Source organism: Erpetoichthys calabaricus, chromosome 14 (genome assembly GCF_900747795.2).
Source record: "Erpetoichthys calabaricus chromosome 14, fErpCal1.3, whole genome shotgun sequence".
NCBI classification, from domain to species: Eukaryota; Metazoa; Chordata; class Cladistia; order Polypteriformes; family Polypteridae; genus Erpetoichthys; species Erpetoichthys calabaricus.
In genome coordinates this window covers 35,074,638-35,102,197 of record NC_041407.2, presented here as the reverse complement: position 1 = coordinate 35,102,197, position 27,560 = coordinate 35,074,638, and the positions used below count along the sequence as shown (strand labels likewise).

General features: G+C 38.4%; 1 protein-coding gene across 2 annotated transcripts in view; it reads right to left on the bottom strand.

Annotated features, from left to right (window-relative positions):
* Positions 1–27,560, bottom strand: part of slc26a11 (solute carrier family 26 member 11) — a 131,662-nt gene that overhangs the window by 31,582 nt on the left and 72,520 nt on the right. For both annotated transcript variants that reach the window (XM_028819300.2, XM_028819302.2), the window contains exons 11-12: positions 14,889–14,944; positions 10,134–10,274 (exon numbers count right to left, since the gene is read on the bottom strand). In XM_028819300.2, coding sequence (XP_028675133.1) covers positions 10,134–10,274; positions 14,889–14,944 — 197 coding nt within the window. The remainder of the gene's footprint in view (positions 1–10,133; positions 10,275–14,888; positions 14,945–27,560) is intronic.

Here is a 27,560-nt window from a genome sequence, read left to right as displayed (position 1 = left end):
TGACTCGCCAACAACAACATCAGCTCGAAGTAGTTATCCTGTCCATCCCAGAGGTAGTCAGTGAAAATCCAGGGCAGACCTCCCTGGTTGCACATGACATTTTGATGAAACCTGAGGTTATAGTACGAGAATGCCCATACAGAATTCCTGAGGCAAAAAAGACTGAAGTGGAGCTGGAGATCAGACGAATGCTGGACCTAGGTGTGATTGAGGAAAGTTACAGTCCCTGGTCCAGTCCTATCGTCTTGGTGAACAAGCTAGATGGAAGTTGGAGGTTCTGCAATGACTTCTGTCGGCTTAACCAAGTCTCCCAATTTGACGCTTATCCGATGCTGCGAGTGGACGACCTCCTCGAATGGCTAGGACATACCAAATTCTTGACTACTCTAGATATAACTAAGGGATACTGGCAGGTTCCCTTAACGGACTCCACTAAGGAGAAGACAGCGTTTAGCACCCCTAGCAGGCACTGGCAGAATTGTGTTCTCTCATTTGGATTACATGGGGCACCTGTGACCTTCCAACGTCTGGTGGACAAAGTGCTCCGTACTCATAATTCGTATAGTGCTGCCTACTTGGATGACGTTTGTCATCTATTCTAGCACCTGGGCAGAACACATACAGCAGGTTGGTGCTGTATTGCGGTCACTAGCAAAGGCTGGTCTTCGTATTAATCCAAAAAAATGTTACTTTGGGTTAGTCGAAGCCAAATACTTAGGCTATCTAGTGGGCCGGGGTATGGTGAGACCACAGTGTTCTAAAATATATGCCATTTTAAAGTGGCCCCGTCTGATAAACAGGAGGCAGGTTCAGGCCTTTCTCGGCTTATCAGATTACTATCGCTGGTTTGTACCCCGCTTTTCTGAGAGAGCAACGCCCTTGACAAACCGCACAAAGAAGGGGAAACCTAATCACGTGGTATGGGATGATACAACAGAAGCTGCATTCAGTGACCTGAAAATGGCCCTTACGTCAGCTCCCATATTGAAAGCACCTGACTTTTCTATGCCTTTTATCCTCCAGACAGACACTTCGGACACAAGTCTTAAAGCTGTGCTGAGCCAAAGTGTCAATGGAGTGGCACACCCCAGATAATAAAGTATCTATCTATCTACCTATCTATCTATTATGTAACTGAGTCTGAAACTGCTGGATCGTGAAACCAGGTATGTGGCAGTGGAGCGTGTAATAAGTAATAAGTGTATATGTTTAATATGTCACTGTGCTCTGTAGAAATATTTTATAAATCTACTTTTCTTTCTACTCACATGTACAGCTAACACAAAGCCACATTTAGCACAGGAGTTCACCATATAAGAATTGCTAGGCAAGCATTAGAAGACAAGACAGGGACAACTGTGAAATGGGCTTTGTATACTATTTTGGTGTGTCAGACTCAGAATGAAACTGTATCCTTTCTTTGCTTTGCTTGGAATGGCATGATTCACCTAAGTGGGGGCCTGCACATGAAGAAAGAGTATAAAACCTTGGAACATTGCCCAGCACACCTTTGATGCCGATGGACAGATGGGAGATAATGTCATCTGATCCAGAAAAATCCTTCCAACACAGTGACGAAAATGGCAGACTCTATACATCGGGACCCCACTCCCAAAGGTCTTGTCATGGCTTCCTTTATCTGTTATATGTCCGTCATTAAAGACAGCTAAGTTATTTCTCCTACGTGATTTCTTACCGCCGTATCACTAAGGGAAGGGTATCGCCTTTTTATATTATATCTATATAGTTTTGGGTTATGTAACATGCCGCAATTGCAAAAGAACTTATTCCAACAAGGGAGCTAGCTCCCCCTGCTGGATACAAGCTTTGGCTATTAAATGGGTGATTACTCAACTGAGGTACTACCTCTTGGGGTGTGAGTTCACTATTGTGATGAACCATGCATCTTTACAGTGGATGGCCTTGCATAGAGATTCAAACCCACACGTCACAAGATGGTTTTTAGATCTATAGCCATACAAATATTTGGTCGTTTATCACCGTGGTACACTGCAAGCCAGTGCCATGACTTCTTGGACATGTACTGAGGGGGGGTCATGTCACGCACATGTGAGTAGGAGGACGTTGTATGGACCAAGCAAAGGTAATTCCACACCAGGCCAGGGGATGGCAGGGTGCACTAAACCTTCTCCTGTTATCTCTACAGACCAGCCTTGGGAAAACCTGTCTGACTCAGCATTGAAGATGTCACTTCCTGCGCCTAAGATGATGTTACTTCCAGTTCCGGTGCCTATGATGATATCACTTCTGGTTTCTGGTGCCCAGGATGGCATCAGAAGAAGGTCCCCCTACGTCACTTCCGGTCTAGTCACTTAAAACCGCCATCTTTCCAAACCTTCATCAGTTCATGTCTGGCCTCCAACAGAGACACATCTCTCTACAAAACAAACCCATTGCAGCCAGGAATAATATATGGATGGCTGCCTCAAACCTTATAAGTGTGTCGAGTCTGATCTTTTCACTATATTATATATACCTGGCCAAGGATAGGTGTGCCAAGCTTGTGGCATCATATTCAACAAGACTTGAGGCTGTAATTGCTGCCAAAGGTGCATTGACAAAGTATTGAGCAAAGGCTGTGAATACTTATGTACATGTGCTTTCTCAATTTTTTTTATTTTTAATGTAGAGAAAAGCCAAGCAAAATGACACCTTTTATTGGCTAACTAGAAAGATTACAATATGCAAGCTTTCGAGGCAACTCAGGCCCCTTCTTCAGGCAAGATGTAATTTATTTTTAATAAATTTGCAAAAACCTCAAGTAAACTTTTTTCATGTTGTCATTATGGGGTGTTGTGTGTAGAAATCTGAGGAAAAAAATGAATTTAAGCCATTTTGGAATAAGGCTGTAACATAACAAAATGTGGAAAAAGTTATGCGCTGTGAATACTTTCTGGATGCACTGTATATACAGTATATATATATATATATATATATATATATATATATATATATATATATATATATATATATATATATTCATTGCATTCGTGGTTGGTTCGTAGTCTGAGTCCCGACCTGAATTGAAACTGCAGGTAACGCTTGTGGTTGGTCTGCCATTTGGCAAACATCCGCCACGGTGCCCTCTTCAGTTGCAAGAAGCAGATCATGGAATGTTGCCACATAATTCTGGTCGGGTACTCAGACTACGAATGCAATGAATGTAATTACTCTGGACCTACAGACTGTCAAATAAACGAATCACACGCCATGGCGCAGCGTAAAGGGGCTTCGTCTCTGGCGTCCGAGGTTCGATCCCCAAGAGGGGAGTTGTACAATGTGTACGCCTGATGAGCCCAAATGAGGGCGAAACACGTGTTGCGTACTCTTTGCATTATTTTACAGTAAACTATGCAATAAATATTATATATTTATATATATATATATATATATATATATATATATATATATATATATATACACACACTAGCAAAATACCCGTGCTTCGCAGCGGCGAAGTACTGCTTTAAAATTTTTATTAAGAAGAAAACTAAAACTTTTTAAACTGAGGGAAAATATACCAATAATTATTTGTTAAGGATCTCTTTGTATACCACGTTGTCAGTTCGGCCCTCCGGTTGTAATATGACCAAGCTGTGCGCTGAGCTTACTCTTGAGCATGCAACATATAGTTGGCCATGTGAAAAGCAATCTTGCCTCAAATCAATGCCAATCTTTTGTAGGGTCTGTCCCTGAGACTTATTAATTGTCATTGCGAACCTTACATTAAGAGCCTTACTGGAAATTGGAGGCGTTTAAATCCAGCTTTTGAGAGTTTAAACATTCATAAACATCAAAGTGTCCACTTCTCAAATCGTCACCTGTGAATCTAAGATGTTTAGGAGGCATTGGCGGTTGTCCAAAGGTGTAAAATATTTGGCCATTTCGGTACACTTGAAAGCAACAACTGAACAATTCAGCGGCAGCCATCAACTCACAAGCAGAACCATAGGTGAAGGGCTTAAGCATTTCACTCTTATAGTGCTCCTGTGTAGTATAATTATCTCCTTAAAAACCAAATAATTATCTCTTCCATCAGTCCACACCTTGAACCTGTCCCAGTCATTCAATACATGATATTCCTCCGGATATCAAGAGTGAGCCTGATATGGCCATGCAATATGTAACATAGAGAATGGAAAAGGCAGTTGCCATCTCCAGGCATGGAAACCACTCGGTAAGTGACAGTTCTTTGATCGATGGTGATCACCTCGATAGACATGTTAATGGGGAACGATAAAGGAAATGGGTACCTGAACAATGTAAACTAAGTCTAAAATACCTACACAATAACTATAATCATAATAAACGAACAATAAAACAGCGGAGAAGCCATGGATTAAATAAAAAGGCTGCAGTTATCAGCAGGGAGACGTGAATACCGTGGCGAAGCAAGGAAGGGAATGAAGAGACCGGAGCTGCAGGCGTCCTTATATAGGCAGGCAGCCAACTACGTGGGAGGCGTGGGGATGGGGGACCCAACGCCGTCTCACACGACAACCAAACTGCAGGCTATGGACGTAAATATGTACTTAAGTAGGATTCAGTTAGTGTTGGGAATTCGCATACCAAATTTCTTGAAGATGGGCCCATAACTAACAAAGACCGTTGAAAAGTTCAATATGGCAGCTGACAGTGGCGTCATACCACCGAAATAAGTACGTGCATCGGTTTTGGTTAGCGCAGGGAAGCCGCCTACTGCCTCGCAGTTAGGAGACCCGGGTTCGCTTCCCGGGTCCACCCTGCATGGAGTTTGCATGTTCTCCCCGTGTCTGCGTGGGTTTCCTCCGGGCGCTCCGGTTTCCTCCCACAGTCCAAAGACATGCAGGTTAGGTGGATTGGCGATTCTAAATTGGCCATAGTGTATGCGTGGTTTGTGGGTGTGTTTGTATGTGTACTGAGGTGGGTTGGCACCCTGCCCGGGATTGGTTCCTGCCTTGTGCCCTGTGTTGGCTGGGATTGGCTCCAGCAGACCCCCGTGACCCTGTGTTCGGATTCAGCTGGTTGGAAAATGGATGGATGGATATATATATATATATATATATATATATATATATATATATATATATATATATATATATATATATATACTGTATATATATATACACACACACACATATATATATATATATATATATATATACACTCACACTAATATGAAAGCTTGCCTATAGTATTCCCATAATTAAGCCTTGAATGCTTAGAGAAACTTGTTTAAACAATGTGAGGCAGAAGACCCAGCACCTCCATCCATCCATCCATTTTCCAACCCGCTGAATCCGAACACAGGGTCACGGGGGTCTGCTGGAGCCAATCCCAGCCAACACAGGGCACAAGGCAGGAACCAATCCCGGGCAGGGTGCCAACCCACCGCAGGACATACATAATGCATTCCTAAAACAAAATGTAACTGCTCGTTGGCTCACCTCCTTCAAAGAACACAACGTCCTTGATTCACAGCAATTCAAAACAAAGCAGGTAAAGGAGCAAATATGGTCGCTCTTCTATGCTAAAATCAATTGTGGTCTTTCTTAATTAACTCCTTCATTGTCTAAGAGCAACTGTAACCCTTACTATTTTAACATGCACCGGGATATAATGCTTATTTTCATATATGCTTATGATTCTCTTTGAATATATGCAAATCATCAACTTTAAGAATATACTTTTCTATAAATGTTACAAGAAACAACGCAAATTTCTTTGTCTGGATCTGTTGTAATAAAGAATCTGCCTCTAATTTAGTTTGGCCATATGATTCGGAATATTTAGTGGATCATTCCAACTCAAGGCACTGTCAACTTGGGTGTATGTTCTTCTGTACTGGCATGAAGCATGAATGTCTTTGAGCTCCTGTCATGAAATTATGTAGGTTATTGAGAGTTTCAAAGAAAGTTTTTACATATCCAGAGACCATGGCTACAGTACAAAGGACCAGATTTAATCAATGAGAACTACAATTAATGTAAATTGCTTTCAAAATAAGTTTCTTTTAATGTTACATGCACACCTCCTTGGTTTCCAGCCATGACTGATGCACCATCAAAGCAAAAGCCAAATCACAGAGAGGGATCTAATCTAAGTGGTTCCAAAAGCTGCATTATATTTTCAGATATTCCATCAGAGGTCATGTCTGCTGTGTGAAGCAATCCTACTGCCCTTTTTTTGATTGTAACTATGTGAATATACTGAATGCACACTGAAATTAGATTTTTGTTTGGACTTGTCTTTATATTCGTCGGCCAAGATAGCATAAAACGTAGAAGGTGTTTCATGCAATTCAACTTTTATTTTCTTTAACGGTACTAAAGCCACAGATTCCACCAGATTGTTCTGCATCTCTGGGCTCATAAAAGTAGCATTAAGAAGCAGTTTAAGCCTGGTTTCAATTTCTGGATCATATTGGCCACTGGTTGTAATACAGAGGTTCAATACCAGAGTACATTTTTGTCTTGAAATTGTATTTTTTTGTTTTTTTTCATATTTTCAGAAACTCTGTTTTAAGCTGAATTATAAATTGTCCGTTAATTTCTAAAAAAAAAATGCTTTAATTAAGAAAACAATTTCTTATGGCAAAATAATGTATGACAAGACTGCGAAAAAACAACTTTGACTTAAAAAAATACTGAGCCTATGCTTTAATACAGTGGTTCCCAAACTCAGTCCTGGGGGTGCCCTGGGGTTGCAGACTTTTGTTCCAACCAACTTCTGCTAACACTGCATGTTTCAACCAATGCTTTCCCTGACCTATCACACTGCCTTGTTAGAATGCTCTCTTCTTGACAGTATTCTGTCCTTATTACAACCAGTGCATAATTTAACAGGCAGCTTAAACTCCCCTGTTACTGCACATGAGATGTTTACTTAACTTGACTAATGTAGAAATTATGAAAAGGTAAAACTAAAACAGAAAAAAATATCTAAGTATTAATCTACAGAAAACAAAGATAATACATAAAAGAGATTAATACTACTGCTGCTGACAGTACCTGTTACCGTTAGAGAGCATACAGTACATGTCAGAATTATACTGACATTACAACTCTAAATATAAAACTTAAACTACTCTTATACAAGAAATATTACACCCTACAATAAATACACACTGAAAGAATATTAAACATACCAAAGATGCTTTGAGTGGCTTGAACAGAAAACAGATGGATGATTAAGTGAATGAACACAACCATGCTTATTCCCACCAGTCACTATTGACTGCATGATCTAATGGTGACAAGTAAACGGATCTTTAGAATATTTAACTGAACTGCTGTCCACACAAGACCAACAGATTGCAGTACTCTAAATAGTAGCACATAAGACCAGAAGGCGTCAGAATTCTAAATAGAGAACTTAACTGAACAACGCAGACAGTTTGGGTCTCTTGCAAGACAGTCCTCAGCCTACTAATGCAATAAGATGCTGCAGATGTTCTATCAGATGGTTGTGGCGAGCGCCCTCTTTTACGCAGTGGTGTGCTAGGGAGGCAGCATAAAGAAGAAGGACGCCTCACGCCTGGACAAACTGGTGAGGAAGGCAGGCTCTATTGTAGGCATGGAGCTGGACAGTTTGACATCTGTGGCAGAGCGACGGGCGCGGAGCAGGCTCCTGTCAATCATGGAGAATCCACTGCATCTACTGATCAGTATCATCTCCAGACAGAGAAGCAGCTTCAGCGACAGACTGCTGTCGCTGTCCTGCTCCACTGACAGACTGAGGAGATCATTCCTCCCCCACACTATGCGACTCTTCAATTCCACCCGGGGAGGGTAAACATTAACATTATTCAAAGTTATTGTCTGTTTTACCTGCATTTTTATCACTCTTTAATTTAATTTTTTTTTTTTTTTTTATCAGTATGCTGCTGCTGGAATATGTGAATTTCCCCTTGGGATTAATAAAGTATCTATCTATCTATCTATCTATCTATCTATCTATCTATCTATCTATCTATCTATCTATCTATCTATCTATCTATCTATCTATCTATCTATCTATCTATCTATCTATCTATCTATCTATCTATCTATTGTAACTTGTAACTATAACATTCTAACTGGTCACCTTCCCACAGAAATATAAACAATGTTGTTGGTGCTCACAATCACCTAAATCTTCTAGTATTAAATGAAAGGTAGTGATCAAGACTCAAAGCTTGGTAAATAAACCAGTAGATTTAAATTGCTTCAAAACAGTTTTAATTAAATCTGCCCATTTCCTCAGTTGAGTGAGAAAACGCTTGTAACAATAAATCGTGCTGCTTGTGACAATATAGTTTGTTGGTTATGTTACTAGTCTTCTCCCAAAGTGAAGAACCTGCCAAACTGAAAAATTGGCAGGAACATGGAAAAAGGGCTGGGAAACAAAAAGAGAAAAATTCATTTAAAACACTAGTGAAGTCAGAAGCCAAAAGATCAAAAATCACCAGTATATCTAAGCCTACTACACAACCCAAAAATCTTTGTGAAGCAACACACGTAATTCTATTTCCATGACAGATTCTACAGCTATTAAATGTCTCATAGTGTTTCTGCTTGTGTCCATACTCCTGAAAGCCAGCATTACCATAGTGCTGGCTTAAATAGTGTTGTGATGACACTGGTGATAGAAACCTGTTACAATGCCTGTTATAATTATCTTTGCAGCTTACTTCAGTTATACACATCATCTTATTTGTTGCATTTGTCAGGGTTCCACCATCTCTTTATCACTCTTTCTAGGCTTGCTTTACTGAATGGATGATACAGCATTTAGTGCCGCTGGTCATAAGCTCTGGAATGCTTTGCCTTTTAGTGTGCGTGCAAAGACAGGTTTTTGGTTTTTTTTGGCACCTTGAAAGGCACTTTTTAAAAGAATATATAATAATTACAATTTGTTACTAAAAGTAGGCATATGTTCTGCAGAAATACATTTGGGCATTGTCTGCTATGCTATAATTATGCTGCACACATCACACACACATGAATCATGTTCATGTGTTATAGTAAAACCTTTCAGAGAATTAACTCCAACTACCTGGTATAAAGTAGGCAATCATGACAGGTAACTCTGCAGATAGCACTGAAGGTTTCACCATAACATAAATGCTATTCAAGAAGTATAGTTAAGTCAGTAAATGACTGATGAGTCAAAGATGACTTTCGAAAACAAGTAACTAAAAAAACTGTATGTTTACTGAGGGCAGGTATTGAGGACAATGGTAAGAGCTGAATTAGAATTTATTTGTGTTACCAAAATTGAATATTCCTCCATTGGACAAGGACACTCTGAAATCTGGTGAGCAACCATCTCCTTTAAAAACCAACAGTTCAGTAATTACTCACCTGTAAATTTGTAGAATCTCAGCACGATCCATTCCAGGTCTCACATTTGCATTGCGGTAATAGATGGCAGTCAGCCACGAACATCTTAATTAAAAACGCCTTTTTAGAAGCACCTTCCCTAAAGCATCAGCTAAAGGAGAACAACATTATCTCGTCATGCAAGGACAGACTGAACGCAATGCAAAATGGAGCAGTTCCTGGTGATGACTCTTTCTCTCACGCAGCCCCCACTGTACTGCATAGCACTGTCACCCCACTCTGCCCATCCACAGTGCGAAATTGCCAACTACACGAAGTGCATTGCCATGAAACCACACCATGATTCACCCCAGGTTGCACATTTTGTAAACCTGTGACATATGGATTAAAAGGACTCTCAGAAGTAATTATCCTAAAGAGTAAGCTAAATGAGAACTCAATTAACTCTTTGTGCAGGACAAGATGTAGGCAAGTCAAAGTGGAGCACTTCTTAATTACGCCAGCTGAGCTGTCTCTCTCACTCAGCTGCCACCATACTGAGCAGAACCATCATCACATTACCCCCTTGTGGAGATTTTTAAATTGCTCTCCCAAACTTAAGTATATCAACCATACTGGCAACATTTGTGACTTTTATTCACAAATTGGAGTCCTGGAAATTAGAGATTAAATCTCTCATATAATATTCTAACAATTTTTATAAGCATTTGTGAAACAGTATTTACACTGATATACATAAAAACTTAATTACACAAATATGAATATTTACAACTGATCTCTAAAAAGCCTGCATGTTTATTTACTACTTACTTTTGACTTTCCACAGTTTCTTGAAGATTGTATAATCAAACATGGGCAAAACTGCACAAATAATCACTGATGCTAAAGCAGCTTTTGGAATGTAGTAGAAGAGTGGCATCAGATATGCCAGAGAAAGTAGTACAACTGAACCTGTGATTCAAAGAAGAGAGAAAAACTAAATAAATCATTATACTTGAATTAAGCAAAGCAGAATCCTGCGTCAAAGAGCCAACAAATTTCTCAAACACACATTGTCAAATTCAGCATCTTGGGAGACCAATGCCTGGCAGAATTTTGTGCAGCAATCTGTGTAAGATGAGTTGCGACCCATCACACAAACCACTCATGCACACATGTACTCACACCAGCCTTCACATGAGGGTCAGTTTAGAACAGCATGTATGCATAAAAAGAATAGGATTGGGATGTAAGACAAAAGCCAAATTACACATAGAAAAGCCTGTGCAGACAGGTGGACAATAGATAAACTCCATACAGACAATGAAAAAGAACACTGAGGCAAACCTAGCATGCTGGATCTTCATGAAGAAACTGCAGTAAGCACTGAACCAACATGCCACTTGAAAATCAAATTTATTAAATAATCATATATTGCTATTGTATTATAAAAGTGAGAGTAGGTTACACTTGCTCACAGCTAACACATTTACAGGCATTAATTAATCTTACTTGCATATGACAAGATAAAGAGAGTACCTGGAGAAAAACCATCAGGGCATAGGAGAACATGTAAATTTCACCCTGTCACCGGATATTTATGAAATGTGATTTGTAAAAGAATAACTAATAACTGGACGAAGGTGCATGCAAATATACATTTTTATTGTCTAAAAATAATGTTAATGTTGTACTAAAACTTTATTTGCTTTATAATTATAAATAAATTAGAAAACACAACTGTATGGCTTTATTATGCACTAGTTGCAGAAAGAGTATCCAAACAAACTACAGTACATCAAAATCTGTAAGATTAATTTCATAGCATTGTGCTTTAAAAAAGTAAAGAATGTAGAAAATGTTTAGTCTAAAAATGTTTCTTTATATAAGTTTTTTCTAAAAAAATACCTTTTAGCATATTTGTTGTATTTGAGGGAAACATTAGAAAATTAAATCATAAGTCACACATTAAATCATAATGCAACCACAAGAATGTAAATCAGGAATGATAAAAGAACATCATACAGACAGTGAGAGATAAAGAGAGAAAGAGAGGGAGAGAGGTTGGAAGCATGCACTGATACATGTTGCCGCAACCACCACACGACAAACCACGTCAGGATCACAAATTAGGACCCGAAGCGCAGCCATGCAACGAGCAACGTCTTAGCATCACACTAGTTCAAACGGAGTGGAACTGTGTGAGGTTTTTTTACAGTAGCTGGAGTGCCACTCCTGCCACCAACTGCCGAGTTTTTCCTGCAAGTTGGAGGACCTGCTCCAAGTGCTGTGTGCTTGCTGTGATAAATGGGCAAAAGTGTTAGCAAACAGTGAACTCAAGTCAAGCACCTCAGGTTTAAAGCACCACACGTTTGCAGTAACGAAGGGTCAAACTAAACTGACATTTTTGCCAAACCTGTCAAAAGTAACTAACGCAAAAATCAAAGCACTGGATAAATGTACAGATTTTGTTTGCAAGGATATACGGCCTTACACAGTATCTGGTTAGGGGTATATTCAACTTGAGCAGTATCTGGTTGACACCACAGCCGAAATGGCCAAGTTTCAAGTTTAAAGAGATACTGCCCTATGCGACAAATGTATCGTGGCACGTTGCAGAAAAAGCCCAAAAACTGAGAAATGATGTTGTATATGACATGCTAGAGACCATCAATTATTAGGTATGTGCTGTCACAACTGGTATTTGAACCGAAGACTTTGAGAAAACCTCCTTAATTTCTGCTACCATCCAGTATATTAATGAGAACTGCAATCTTGTGTCAAGGGTACTTTTGAGACGCAATTTGAAGCAAGCATGATTAAATGGGTGAAAACGTTCACTCTTTACTGTTTGAAAAACTGAAGTGTTTTCAGAATTGACTGTTCACTCATGGCAAATAAGATTGTCTTTGTTACTGACCAAGGTGGAAACATGATTGCTGCCTTGTGTAACTACACCAGATTAAACTGTAGTGCCCAGATTCTTAACACTATCCTCTCATGTGCTTTTCCACCAGCAGTGATGGAGAAAGCACCCAAAGTAGCACAACTCCTGGCTAATGTGAAAAAGTTAGTCAAGTATTTTAAATACCTGGACAATTGCACAGCTCCTGGCTAATATGAAAAAGTTAGTCAAGTATTTTAAATAACTGGACAACAAGGCTAGCTTACGAAGTCACTCAAACAGTCCAAGGGAGACAAGATGGAACTCGATATGGTAAGATTCAGTGTTGCAGAAAATCGACGATTGGCCGCATAAACAAAAAGATTCTCACAACTATGGTGTTTTCTGAAACCGTTCAAAGATGTGATGACTGATTTGGAATCAGATATTATCACTGTAAGTGCCTGTCTAGTACTTCCATGGGTAGTGAGACTCGAACACTACAAGGCAGCAACAACTGAACCTATACTCAGTGCGTTGGCATCCATTTGTGTGTGATATCTGAAAGAATTTGTCAACTAATTGTTCAGCACTAACTCATATCCACATGCGCTACAAAGTAGCAACATTTCTCAGCTGAAAGCTTCAACTTCTGTATCTTTTATTTAAGAGCATTGCAAAGGCACAGGGACAAGAAGAGATTTATAATAATTTGCAGTAATCATGCCTTAATGCAACTGCACTAAATCAAAGAGAGCAGTGAAGCTCACTGAAGAGTTGTTAGTAATGTCTTCTTTCCTATCAGAACTAATGAGAAGACAAGGAGATGCCAGTATGTACAGTGCTTTGCTTACTTGCAGTGTGCTTGTATTGATAAGCAAAAAAATACTATGAAGAAGAAAAAAAAATGTATAAATCTCTAGTACTTTTTGAAAGTGGAAATTATTTGTTATCAGTAATATGCCGACTAGAAAAGTTTATGTTTTAAGCAAAATTTATATGTGCAACTTGTACGCAGACAGCACTTACCTTCCGTGTCCGTTCCACATTTTTGTGGAATGAATAGCAATTATTAACATAAATTATACTTTATTTCAATATAGAATAGTAAGTGATTGCCTACTTATAAAGGTTTAACAAAACACATTGCTTATGCTGCTCTTTTTTGTTCCTTTCTTTGAAAAAGACGCGTGAACTAGTGCTCAGATATTATTATTTAAGTCCTATTGGAAGATCTACATTAAATACTGATGAAGCAAAGGACAATTGGGCCAAACAGGAGAAAGCTTCAGCCACCTCCTTGTACACGATCATGTTAAACAGGCTTATCAATCATACATGGCTTTTTTCTTTAATGAAAGCAATGTTTTTCTGCAGGTGAGAAAGGGACAAAACCATTACGTTGCAGGCAGAAATAGGACAAATGAGGCTAAGTGTATGCAGGAGTGGGCAGGCAAAGAATGGAATACTGTAGAAGTATCTCCACATTTTCTTCTGCCTTTAGGGTGTAGCTTGTTTTACCATGCTGCCTCAGTGTATGATTCCCAGATAACATGGTGAACATTAGAGGCATGATCTAAACCTCTCACAATTATAGGCATGATCTAAACCTCTCCCAATATTATGTGTGAATGTCATGAAGAAACCAAGCCAGAAGGCACTTCCATTCACAAATGCTTTAACACTAGAATTACCAGAGCCAACAAAAAAACTTGTAAATCTGGCCCACCTTAAATCCCTTCGCACCTCTCTGTCAGCGTCTTTTGTCTTGTAAATGTGTTGATAAACCCAAGCAGCAAGCAGCCTGCTATACCATCCCCCCACCACCTCAGAATGGGTAAGAAGTTCTCCAAGTTCCTGCCTTGATTGATTATCTGGGAGTGACTTTTTTTTTTTTTTTTACATAGATTGTTGTAGACACAAAACACACATCAAATTATTTCCCCTTACAATTCTGGGTAGCTCACTCTCAGATAATCAATCAAGGCATGAGCTGGGAGAACTTTGTGCATGTTCTGCGGCGGTGGGGGGATGGAATAGCAGGCTGCTTGCTGCTTGTCTTGATCAGCACATTTACAGGACAAAAGACGCTGACGGAGAGGTGCGAAGGGATTTAAGGTGGGCCGGATTTACGAGTTTTTTCGTAGGCTTTGGTAATTCTAGTGCTAAGTGTGACTGACTGTGATATTAAGTATTTCTATTGTTACTTTGATCACCATGTCAGCCTATTACAACATGGTGATGGCATCACCCTACTGATATGTGATACTAAAATGTTTCATTTACCTTACCTTATTTGGTGACGTACTGTATGTGTGTCAAATCCACAGCAATGCTGTGAACCTCAATGCTATAGATCTACGAGTGAAGAACAAGACAGCACCGAATGAAGGGCAAAGAATTTCTCTGCTGCAATTGTATGTTTGTTTGTATTATTAAGGTTCTTATTTACAATGTTGTTTTGCTCACTTATTCAAGTATAAGAGGTCATCATTCTGCTGTGAGTCTAGTATATTTCATTTTGTTAAGTGCCTTGGAATAGTTTGAATTGGTGGTCTAAATTATAGTATATGGTTTTAGGTTCACTCTTGAAGCTAAACTGCAAAGTATACTTATAGTTACATATCAAGAAAGGAAAATAAGAAAAAAAACAATCATTATTTTTAACAACCTAAAAATCACTTATAAAACCTTATACTTACCAGTGACTAGTCCACCAGCTGGTGTGCATGACCCAGTTTGTGAATTTACTGCTGTTCTGTAACAATAAAAATGTTTTTAATATAACACTGACCTCAGCTTTAATTAAAAGCATTATATAGTTTTGTATGATCAGTAAAACTGTTTTCCTTGGCTCTGATAACCAGGGATGTCATAATATTGCAATTTTTGTATTTGATATCAATGCCAATGAAATTTCACAATACTGGAGACCTATTTGATACCACAGCAAAAACAGAAATCCCATTCAAATGCTTTTTATTAGTAGTATCTCCATTACTCAAGTGAATAATACTGTGCTTTTTTCTGTAACAAAAACAGATTAATAAACTTATAAAATATATAAACACTATTAGTTAACAACCACTTTAAAATAATAGTGTAACCAATAAGTAGTTACCAAACTTGCATTTAAGAAGTTAATATTGGCTTTGATTAATATGAAAATACAATTCTGGGCTTGAATTTGAATGTGTAGTGAACAAAGGGATTTCCCGTATGTAACAACAAATGAGGGGAATTTTATAATGTTGGGGGGATTTCAGAATAGGGTTCATAAAAGATAATATCTTTGTGTTGTACATGATTTGTCTTAATCATGTACACAGTACCAATATATTCTCGGAACTTTTCTCTCGGGTAAAAGAAAAACACTGCTTAAAATCAATACTATAAATAAGAATTTAAAAAATATTATATCTGTAATGTTGAATTAGCACATTCCAAGGTAATTCTGGATATTTTTATTTTAACAAACTCTTTAAAGCTGTTTTTGTAACAACATGCTTTTAAAACCTGATTTGTTATTGGATTCTTCTGTTAGGTTTAGAACATTTGCTATTGTAAAATTTATATTTGCATCATTAGTAGGTTAAAATAAAAACTTACTAAAGAGTAATATCTAATGCTAAGACTGAGTTTCCACAGATTATTGTGTGATGCAAGAAGACCAGGAGATGTCACATCACATAGGTTTGTAATGAGGGACCTCCAAAAGTCAGAACCAAACAGATAATAAACAGCAAATAAAACACAAGGGTTAATGGTACAGAAAGGTACAGAAAAAAGTCAAAACCGAGATGAAACTTAGTGTTGGCCTACGTGAAAAATATACTCACTACACTAGAAGTTTTTTTTGAAAGAATTTATCCATAGAGGTGTGAAGCTACATTGCGGAACTGGTATATTTATAGCTGAACTTCTGAAAATGTCATTGGAGTGCTGCTTGGGGTCACACAACATGTAACTGAGCATTTTTAAACAAAAGACAACAACCAAAATAAAAATGAAATCTTTTTCCAAAAAAAAAAGAAAAAAAATACCCCACAAAATTAATTATCTATATAAAAAAAACTATTATCAAGCACATAACAAATAAGGAATAATATTAATTTCTAACACTTAATGGATGAGTCAAAAATCTTGGTGCTTTTATTTTCTATATCTGTTGCTTTTTACTTTTTAGTTTGTTCAAACATTACTTTTCTGTGTGAAATCACACCTAATATTAATCCAATATTGCAATTACTTACCTTGTGTACAAATCCAGAATTAGAATATTAACTGAACATGCAGTATAACTGGTATACTGCATTAGATTTGCTAATATATCTTTCAAATGTATGACACTACAATTATTCACTAAAATTGACACATTTAAAAACCAAACAAATGACACAAATTTAGTGTTTACATATTCGCATTTACGTAGCAGTGAAGTACGCAGTTTTGCCTGTCCTGCTAACTGGCATAATTGCTGGGCTTTGGGCTTTAAAGCAATAAATACATTTTAATTTGTCTGAAACTTGACTTGATTTTCAATTGCTACAATCCTATATGAAGTAAGATTTCCCTTTGACCCATAACTGCACAAACCAATTACAGAACGGAGGGACAGACATCTGTGGAGATGCTTGAAGCAATCAGATAATGAATGCTAAGCCTCTGTTCTTTTATAGGGACTGTGTAGGAAACTTGTATTAAAAAGCGATTCATCTCACCATCATTTTGTCTACTCTTACAACTGTGTGACACTACAAACTGAATGATAAGACCTCATGCATGAGCCTATTTCTGAAGTAACTCTAACAGGATAAAAGTGGCAATAATTAAAGCCTATATGGGTGCATTTTGGATTTTTTAAAATAAAAAGTAAAACTGCACACTGAAATTATGCCTCAAACACCAACCATTTCCAGACATGACCCCTTTTCACCTGTTCAAGCAGTGATGTATCATCGCCACTGTCAGCCATTTTTATATGTACTTTTTACTCCTGTTTTTTCACATAATATTGTGATTTCCAGAGTAATCTGTTTACTTGCAGTCATATACTAGTGCAGTATCAGCCATTATTTTTCTAGTTTTAGGATATTTAATTTTCATTTTATACTTGATTTTTTTGTTTTAATTTTTATTTAGTTTTTTGTTCTTTTTTTAGTTTTTATTTAGTTCTAGATTTTTTGCCATTTTCTAATTTTAGTTCTTTGCTCTTTTTTGTTTTTTAGTTTTACTTTCTCAGCATTTAACTTTTATTTTTTGTCAGATCAAAAAATGTCCACAAGAACAGAGTTGTGAATGTGTATAACATAGCTTACTTTATAGCTGTCAAACTGTATATCATACATGTTCTACCTATCAGCTTAATACATACAATATTATTGTCTGTGACAGAACTACATTTTCTCCAGATAATGTGCCTGGCAACATAATCAAAAAATGCAAGAATCAAATAACAAGTGTACTCAGATATCACATGTTACTTTAACCTGCAATGACTTTAAAACAAATGGTTATTTAATTTCAAAAACACTTTATTATTTTATGTACTATATATAATATTACTTCCTATTTTATATTCATTTTTGCTATCTCCTGTTGTAGACTGTCATCTACCCGTGTCTAACCAGCGTATTTTCTTCCGGGAATTCCTACTTTGTGTTTACTTACACTGCGTTAATAACAATAGTAGTAGAAACAAAGATGAATGTATTTCTATGCACATACTGAATTTTTACCTGCACACCATTTGCATTGAATACTGAACATCTGTTCAGTATCAGAATCACTTTTATTCACCAGTACTTAATGTACAGGAATTTGACTTGGCAGATTTGAAGCTACTTATAATGGAACATAACATTACATACAAATAACATATATAGCATAAGTTAAAAAGAAAACCTTCAAACAAAGTTGCAGAATTTATACAGGAGATTTGCAAATGATGATGTGCAAGTGAAAGTGTGTGTGTATAGTGTGTATGCACATCCACACACATATATGTACAGTGCATCCGGAAAGTATTCACAGCGCATCACTTTTTTCCACATTTTGTTATGTTACAGCCTTATTCCAAAATGGATTAAATTCTTTTTTTTCCTCAGAATTCTACACACAACACCCCATAATGACAACATGAAAAAAAGTTTACTTGAGGTTTTTGCAAATTTATTAAAAATAAAAAAACTGAGAAATCACATGTACATACTGTAAGTATTCACAGCCTTTGCTCAATACTTTGTCGATGCACCTTTGGCAGCAATTACAGCCTCAAGTCTTTTTGAATATGATGCCACAAGCTTGGCACACCTATCCTTGGCTAGTTTCGCCCATTCCTCTTTGCAGCACCTCTCAAGCTCTATCAGGTTGGATGGGAAGCGTCGGTGCACAGCCATTTTAAGATCTCTCCAAAGATGTTCAATCAGATTCAAGTCTGGGCCACTCAAGGACATTCACAGAGTTGTCCTGAAGCCACTCCTTTGATATCTTGGCTGTGTGCTTAGGGTCGTTGTCCTGCTGAAAGATGAACCGTCGCCCCAGTCTGAGGTCAAGAATGCTCTGGAGCAGGTTTTCATCCAGGATGTCTCTATACATTGCTGCAGTCATCTTTCCCTTTATCCTGACTAGTCTCCCAGTTCCTGCCACTGAAAAACATCCCCACAGCATGATGCTGCCACCACCATGCTTCACTGAAGGGATGGTATTAGCCTGGTGATGAGCGGTGCCTGGTTTCCTCCAAACGCGACGCCTGGCATTCACACCAAAGAGTTCAATCTTTGTCTCATCAGACCAGAGAATTTTCTTTCTCATATTTTCTTTCAGTATCAAGTCTGAGAGTCCTTCAGGTGCCTTTTGGCAAACTCCAGGCGGGCTGCCATGTGCCTTTTACTAAGGAGTGGCTTCCGTCTGGCCACTCTACCATACAGGCCTGATTGGTGGATTGCTGCAGAGATGGTTGTCCTTCTGGAAGGTTCTCCTCTCTCCACAGAGGACCTCTGGAGCTTTGACAGAGTGACCATCGGGTTCTTGGCCATCTCCCTGACTAAGGCCCTTCTCCCCCGATCGCTCACTTTAGACGGCCGGCCAGCTCTAGGAAGAGTCCTGGTGGTTTCGAACTTCTTCCACTTATGGATGATGGAGGCCACTGTGCTCATTGGGATCTTCAAAGCAGCAGAAATTTTTCTGTAACCTTCCCCAGATTTGTGCCTCAAGACAATCCTGTCTCGGAGGTCTACAGACAATTCCTTCGACTTTATGCTTGGTTTGTGCTCTGACATGAACTGTCAACTGTGGAACCTTATATAGACAGGTGTGCCTTTCCAAATCATGTCCAAGCAATTGAATTTACCACAGGTGGACTCCAATTAAGCTGCAGAAACATCTCAAGGATGATCAGGGGAAACAGATGCACCTGAGCTCAATTTTGAGCTTCATGGCAAAGGCTGTGAATACTTATGTTCATGTGCTTTCTTAATTTTTTTTATTTTTAATAAATTTGCAAACATCTCAAGTAAACTTTTTTCAGGTTGTCATTATGGGGTGTTGTGTGTAGAATTCTGAGGAAAAAAATGAATTTAATCCATTTTGGAATAAGGCTGTAACATAACAAAATGTGCAAAAAGTGATGCGCTGTGAATACTTTCCGGATGCACTGTACATATACTATTCACACACTCACCTTCATACAGTATATGACAGAATGCATTAATATACAGTATCTTCACTAGCACTCCAGCAGAAAAGCAAAGAATAGTTGAAGAGATCCAACACACCCCGGCCATAACATTTTTACTCCTCTGCCCACTGGCAGGTGCTTCAGAGCCCCGCATGCCCACACTACCAGGCTGAAGAACAGTTTTAATCTCAAAGCAAACAACCTGTTAAATGCACAGCAATCACTGCCCCTTCCTATAACAGAAACCACCACTGATTGAACTGAAAATAAGCATCAACCACACACAGACACACACTTGTACTGTACATGATCCATGTGGAACTCATGACCATTATTTTGACTCTAATCTTTAATGTGACTTCATTTATTTGTGACTTAATTTATTATTTCTCTCCTTACCGTATGCTTACATGTTTACCTTTACTTTTACTCTGTGGAACCGTTAATAGTATCCATACTTCTCATAGTTTAATGTTTACTTAGTTTATTGTCTACTCTTATATACTTTTATCTAAGGCATCTATAGGTTTGCTCCAAATAATATTTCATTGTATTCTTCAGTGTCAATAAAGGTATCTTGTATCTTCAACTAATTTAGTACCCACTGGCAACAAAAAATTATAAACCCAACAAAGAAACAAAGTTTTACAGGTGCCATTAAACCAAAGGATACAGAGTAAATATCTATGAAACGTGTAAAAATGAAAAATAAACAATCAGAAAATAATAGAAAAAGACAGTGTGAGTCCACTAAATGATCAGATCAGTCCCAGATTTGTACCACAATTATAGAATTGAATATGCTATGCTTGTTTAGGCTTCATGATGTATATAAACAGGCAAACCCAAAATCTTTATAAAAACAAAAAGATTCATTCCTCACAAAAAGTCTTCCATTTAATATGAACAAAACAATAAAGCAATCCAAATCAAACAAGGTCTCAATACAGATACTAACACAGCAAAAAGGGTCAAAACCTAAAAAGTCACAAATAAATACAAATAACAGAAAAATCACAGGAACAGTCAAAAACTTCATAGCACATTCAACATGAACCTCCAGGGATTATGGGAGACACCTCCATATTTACAGGGCAGAGGCAGTTCCTGGCAGTAGTTAGCAGGTGGTCCTGTCTCTTGGGGAACCTACTCTCAAAATACAAGGAACATAACACAGGCGTTGGAAACAAAACAGATAATAAACGAAAGTAAAATTAGCATAGATAAATGGCACAAAAGGACAAGAAAAACAACATTAAACTCTAGCTAGGGAACTGATACTTTCGGGGCAAATCAATACCAAAGTTCCAAAAACAAAACTGTACTAGCTTTTTTACAATATCAGTAGTACCGACTTAAAGTCAATACCAGCATTATTCCTGTTAAAGAAAATTAAAATGACATGTCATTAATGAAAAAAAAAATCATACAAAAATTACAAAATATCTGAAAACTAGAAATAAAAAATGAGAAAATCAAAGCAAAACTATTTTTTGTAATTTAAAGTTAATACCAGCATTATTCCTGTTAATGGAAATTAAAAAGAAATGTCATTAATGAAAAAAAAATCATATAAAAATTACAAAATATCTGAAAACTAGAAATAAATGAGAAAATCAAAGCAAAAGTAGTTTTTGTAATTGTAATTTTGATCTTCATCACACTAGTCCATGCATAATGTGCATTTGAGCATGCAGTTGCCAGAATACTTATTAAATATTACTTAAAACTACACAGTAGTAAATGTTGTTAGGAATAAGCTTTAATTTATGTGAATGTGCAAGTGCCCCTCACTGCAGTCGTCTGAATCTGTGGTCATTCACTGGTCATTTCATCCATCAGTCAACTTTCCTTTCAAGAACTAGCAGCAAATACCAAAGCCTCATGACTTGTCAATGACTTATTCTGTAGATTTGACTGGGCAAAATTGACTGTCAGTCACAGGTGTTCTGTTGTCAGCAAATGGCAGGCAAGTTTCATTGAACTTCAATGAAATGGTACTTAAATTAAAACATCCCACCCATTACTTTGGAAGATATCTCTAAATAATTTAAAAATCAGAGTCATGGATGTGTCAAGATTGAATAGCCACACCGAAAAAACAATTTTATTGAGTATTTAGACTGGAAACATGTTATTGTTAAACATCAAAGAAGGCAGGAATTTAAGCAATTTAAACTTGCTTTGTACACATATTACTTGTTTATTGATGATGCCTTTCCAGTGACAGATTATGCAGATGCATAGTATGCAGTCAGTGTTATCAATCAAACTCTGATATTGGATCTGTGTGCTTCAAACTTTCTTTGTGTAACATTTTCATGCTTAACATATGGCTCATTAGCAGTAAGGCACTGTGATATAGCGGGTTCGTGGCTTAGGAAGAATGGCCAGTTTTTAAATAAATAACCAGTGCACTAGTGGCTTTATAATGGATTTATTTATTTTGGATTTTCAACCTCCACCTATTGTTTTTATGGATTTATTTATTGAACTTTGAAGCACTGCACTTTAGACACTGTTTTGGTTTTGTTTGATTCTTTTTAATAAAAGCACTTGTTCACTTTTTGCACCATCCCCTTGCTCAGTTTGATTTGTCCCCATCTAACAATTCATCTGGTTACATAACTGACGGTGTTGGGTTAAAGGGCTCCCAGAAGAGAAAAGGGAGCTTGGAGCAAGACCCGCATCGTCACAGGCATGTGAACTATGTGATTCATTGCAGATGCCAATCTTGGTGTGTCATGCAAAAACAAGCAAAAAAAAAAAGCCTTGAAGTTTGCAATTCTAATGTGACATCAGCTTTAGTGAGGCAACTCTGTCAGGGCTGTTTACTTTGCAGTGCCACACATGTCAGGCTGGGATTGTTAGGTCTGAATTGAACAGCAAACAGTAGCCAATAAGTGGTCAATGTCGTTCAGTTTTTGGCTGTAAAACTGATAACAAAATCCGCTCTTATCCTATTTATTGTTCATTAACACTGTGGTTGATTGTAACATCTACATTTATATCCCAACATGTACAGTAATTGTGCAAAAATGTTATTTGTTCATGGCCTTTTTTTACCCCCCACTCATTTCTTAGTCTAATTACAAACTTTAATTTCAAACATTAATATATATTTGGGCAGCACGGTGGCACAGTGGTAGCACTGCTGCCTCGCAGTAAGGAGACCTGGGTTCACTTCCCGGGTCATCCCTGCGTGGAGTTTGCATGTTCTCCCCGTGTCTGCGTGGGTTTCCTCTGGGTGCTCTGGTTTCCTCCCACAGTCCAAAGACATGCAGGTTCAGTGCATTGGTGATCCTAAATTGTCCCTAGTGTGTGTTTGGTGTGTGTGTGTGTGTCCAGCGGTGGGGCTGGCGCCCCTGGCCCTGTGTTGGCTGGAATTGCCTCCAGCAGACCCCGTGACCCTGTGTTAGGATACAGCAGGTTGAAAGATGACTGACTGATGACTGAGTTTATACACTGTGTTATTAATGCCATCTTTACTTTTATTTTTATGTATCCTTTGAATATTTGTGAAGTGCTTCGATCATTCCAAAGATGTTTTATTATTTTTATTATTATCATTATTATTACACAGTGCCATGAGCTCAGGTATTATTGCTAGTCTGGTCAGCGTCTTTATGAAGTCTGCATGTTCTCCCAATATGTATGTGGACAGAATCTGTATAACTTCAGATACTATTTTACAGCTGGATATTAGACGTGTGTCATTAAGCACTCTAAATTACATCCTTCTTATTTAGGCATACAGGCAACTCAGCAGGTTTTCCATGTTGTTTATTAAATGAATGGTCTAAAATGTTCCTTTATCCATGATGGTGCTGATCAGGGCAGCTAGGTTGTTTGGTTGCTGCTTATATGTCTGTTGGTTTTTGTATGTTAATGCTGCCTTTTGCAACAATATTAGAATTACTTAGACACAAGATCAACTCCTATCTTTTGGGATTGGACTTCATTTATCCTCTACTGATCAAGGACACTTACATATGGATTTACCACTTGTGATCCCCCCTGCTGCAGACTTGGACTCCCATGCAGGTAAACTGCAACTGAAGCTGATAAGGGGGAAGCATGCAGGACCTCTCGTGTGGTTCAGGGGATGCGCTTTTCGAGCACCCCTTCCTGATCTTATTTTATCCAATGTCAGATCACTGTGGAGCAAAATAGATTAACTAAACCTTCTTCTAACAACAAGTAAGGATTATTTTCTCGCTTCAGCATATTGCTTTGTGGAGACTTGGCTTAATGCATCAGTTCCCAACTCTGCATTAGAACTGCTAGGGTTTCTGCTTTACAGAGCAGGTAGAGTTGCTGATCATTGCAATAAGTCAAAATGTGGTGCTTCTGCTTCCACATGTACTGATGTTTCCATATTATCAAAGCACTGCTCCAACAATCTGGAACTATTTGCTATTAACTGTAAGTCATTCTATTCACCCCCAGACTTCTCTTCAATAATTCTTGTTTACATCCTGCCTGACATGAACGTGAATGAAGCACAGCAGCAGTTACCGGATTACATTACACCACAAACTTGGAGAACAGTCATGCAAATTCCCAGATTATAGTGATGGGTGACTTTAATAATGCAAACCTAATCATTGAGCTTCACAGATACAAACAGCTTGTTAAATACCTGACCAGGGACGGGAGGACTTTGGATCACTATTACTGCGCCATAAAGGATGCATACTGGGCTTTACCTTGCACGCTGCTGGGTAATTCTGACAATGTTATGCTACATTTATTACCCACTTATAAACAAAGTGTAAAATTAAGCTAAGAAGAAGAAGAAATTTGTTCATGAAATGATGAGTCATGAAGCATTATAAGATTGTCTGGACTGTAGAGATTGGGACAAAATGCTTGTGAAAACATTCATGAGCTGACTGACGCTGTTGCATCTTATATCGGCTTTTGTGAAGAGGTTTGCATTCCCAGCAAAACTATTGTTATTTATAACAATGGAAAGACGTGATTCACCAAAGATCTAAAGAATCTCAATCAGATGAAAGAAAGAGGCCATAAAACTGATAATAAGGATGCTTATAGACTGGCAAGGAATAGGCAATCACATATGCTAAATGGACAAACAAAAATCACCTGACACTTCAGTTTTCTGCAAATAATAGCTCCTCTGTATAGAAAAGCCTTCAGACTGTTACTAATTACAAAAAGACATCTCCCAGTGCTCACTCAGATTCATCCCTCCCTGACAAACATTTATGGCAAATTTGAACAATAAGGTACTAAGTGCTTACATCCCCTCTGCTCCTTCAGCTCTGAAGTGGCTGTAACACCATCCACTTCTTCACAAAAGCCTCAGCCCTCTTCTTTCTTTTCCATCAAGGAATATGCTGTCGAGAAGCTTTGCAACACAGAACTGCAAAAAGTCAGCCGGTCCTGACTGTCTCACCTGCGCCAGGCAGCTAGCTCATCTCTTCACAGTCATTTTTAACCAGTCTCTTGCACAGTGTGCCATACCAGATTGCTTTAAATCTTCTGTTGTTGTTGCTGCTCCCAAAAGTGATAAAATAAGCTGCCTCAATGATTACAGGCCTATTGCTTTTACATCAGTTTTAATGAAAATATTTGAATGGCTTGTTCTAACCCATCTGAAGTCTGTTACTGCTACTGATCTTGACCTTCTTCAGTTTGCATATTGAACAAATAGATCTGTGGATGGTGCCATCAACATGCACTGTAAAGGAACTTATGCCAGTTTGTTGACTTCAGTTCAACTTTTAACACCATTGTCAATGAACTGTTGATAACTAATCTTCTACAGACTGAGCTGAATCCTTTGATCTATAAGAAAGATTTACAGTTTTCTGCTAAACTGGTACCCATTCGTTTGTGTTGGCTCCCACGTCTCAGACTGTCTCTGTATTAGTAGAGGTGCCCCTCAAGGCTATGCACTTTCCCCCCTATTTAATCCTTGAACACCAATGACTGCAGGTCCACTGATCCTTCAGTTAAAATCAAGTTCGCTGTTGACACCACCATTATTGGTCTAATTACTAATGGCAATGAAACACCCTGTAGAAAAGAGGTATCTCGTCTTGTGTCTTGCTGTGCTTCCAACAACTTAGTGCTAAATACCACCAAAAAATGAAAATGGTCATTGACTTTCGCAAACAGCAGTTACAACCTCTCCCACTAGAACTTAATGATTCCGTAGTAAATATGGTGGAATCCTTCAAATTTTTAGGCACAACTATCACAAACAAAAGTATTGGAACACCTGCCTTTACACACACATGAACTTTAATAACATCCTACTCTTAATACTTAGGCTTTAATATGGAGTTGGTCCATCATTTGCAGCTATAACAGCTTCAATTTTTCTGGGAAGGCTTTCCACAAGGTTTAGGAGTATGTTTATGGGAATTTTTGACCATTCTTCCAGGAGAGCATTTGTGAGGTCAGGCACTATTGTTGGACGAGAAGGCCTGGCTCACAATCTCCGCTCTAATTCACCCCAAAGGTGCTCTACTGGGTTGAGGTCAGGGCTCTGTGCAGGCCAGTCAAGTTCCAAACTCGCTCATCCATTTCTTTCTTGACTTTGCTTTGTGCACTGGTGCGCATTCATGTTGGAACAGGAAGGGGCCATCCCCAAACTGTTCCAACAAAGTTGTGAGGATGAAATTGTCCAAAATGGTTTTGTATGCTGAAGCATTGAGTTCCTTTTACTGAAATTAAGGGGCCAAGCCCAACCCCTGAAAAATAACCCTACACCATAATCCCCCCTCAGCCAAACTTCACACTTGGCACAATGCAGTGAGGCAAGTACCGTTCTCCTGCCAACCACCAAACCCAGACTCGTCCATCAGATTGCCAGACAGAGAAGCGAGATTTGTCACTCCAGAAGATATGTCTCCATTTCTCCAGAGTCCAGTGGCAGTGTGCTTTACATCACTGCATCCGACACTTTGCATTGCATTTGGTGATGTAAGGCTTGGATAAAGCTGTTCGGCAATGGAAACAGATTCCATAAAGCTCTCTCTCTCTATGCACTGTTCTTGAGCTAATCTGGAGGCCACACAAAGTGTGGAGGTCTGTAGCTATTGACTCTGCAGAAAGTTAGCGACTTCTGACACTGTGCGCCTCAGCATGTACTGTCCCCGCTCTGTGATTTTACATGGCCTAACACTTCGTGGCAGAGTTGCTGTTATTCCTAATTGCTTCCACTTTGTTATAATACTACAAACAGTTAACTGTGGAATATTTAGTAGCGAGGAAATTTCACAAATGGATTTATTGCATAGGTAGCATCTTATTACGGTGCCACGCGTGAATTCATTGAGCTCCAGAGAGCAACCCATTCTTTCACAAAGGTTTGTAGAAGCAGTCTGCATGCCTAGGTGCTTGATTTTCTACACTGGTGGCCATGAAACTGATTGGAACACTTGAATTCAATGATTTGGAGGGGTGTACCAATACTTTTGGAAATATAGTGTATCTTCTAGTGATGGTAGCTGAGTGCCAGTAATTCTCTTCGCCATTTTTAAGATATGCTACAAGGTCTTCTTGTTCTCAGAGGTGCAGCCAGTGTACCACACTGTAATGCAATAAATGATGACAGACTCTGTGGTGCACTTGTAGAAGCTAACCAGCAGTTGTTGAGAGCCTCTGGAGACATTTCTTGGCCATTGTTGTCGTGTTTGTTGTCCATGACAGGTCAAAACTG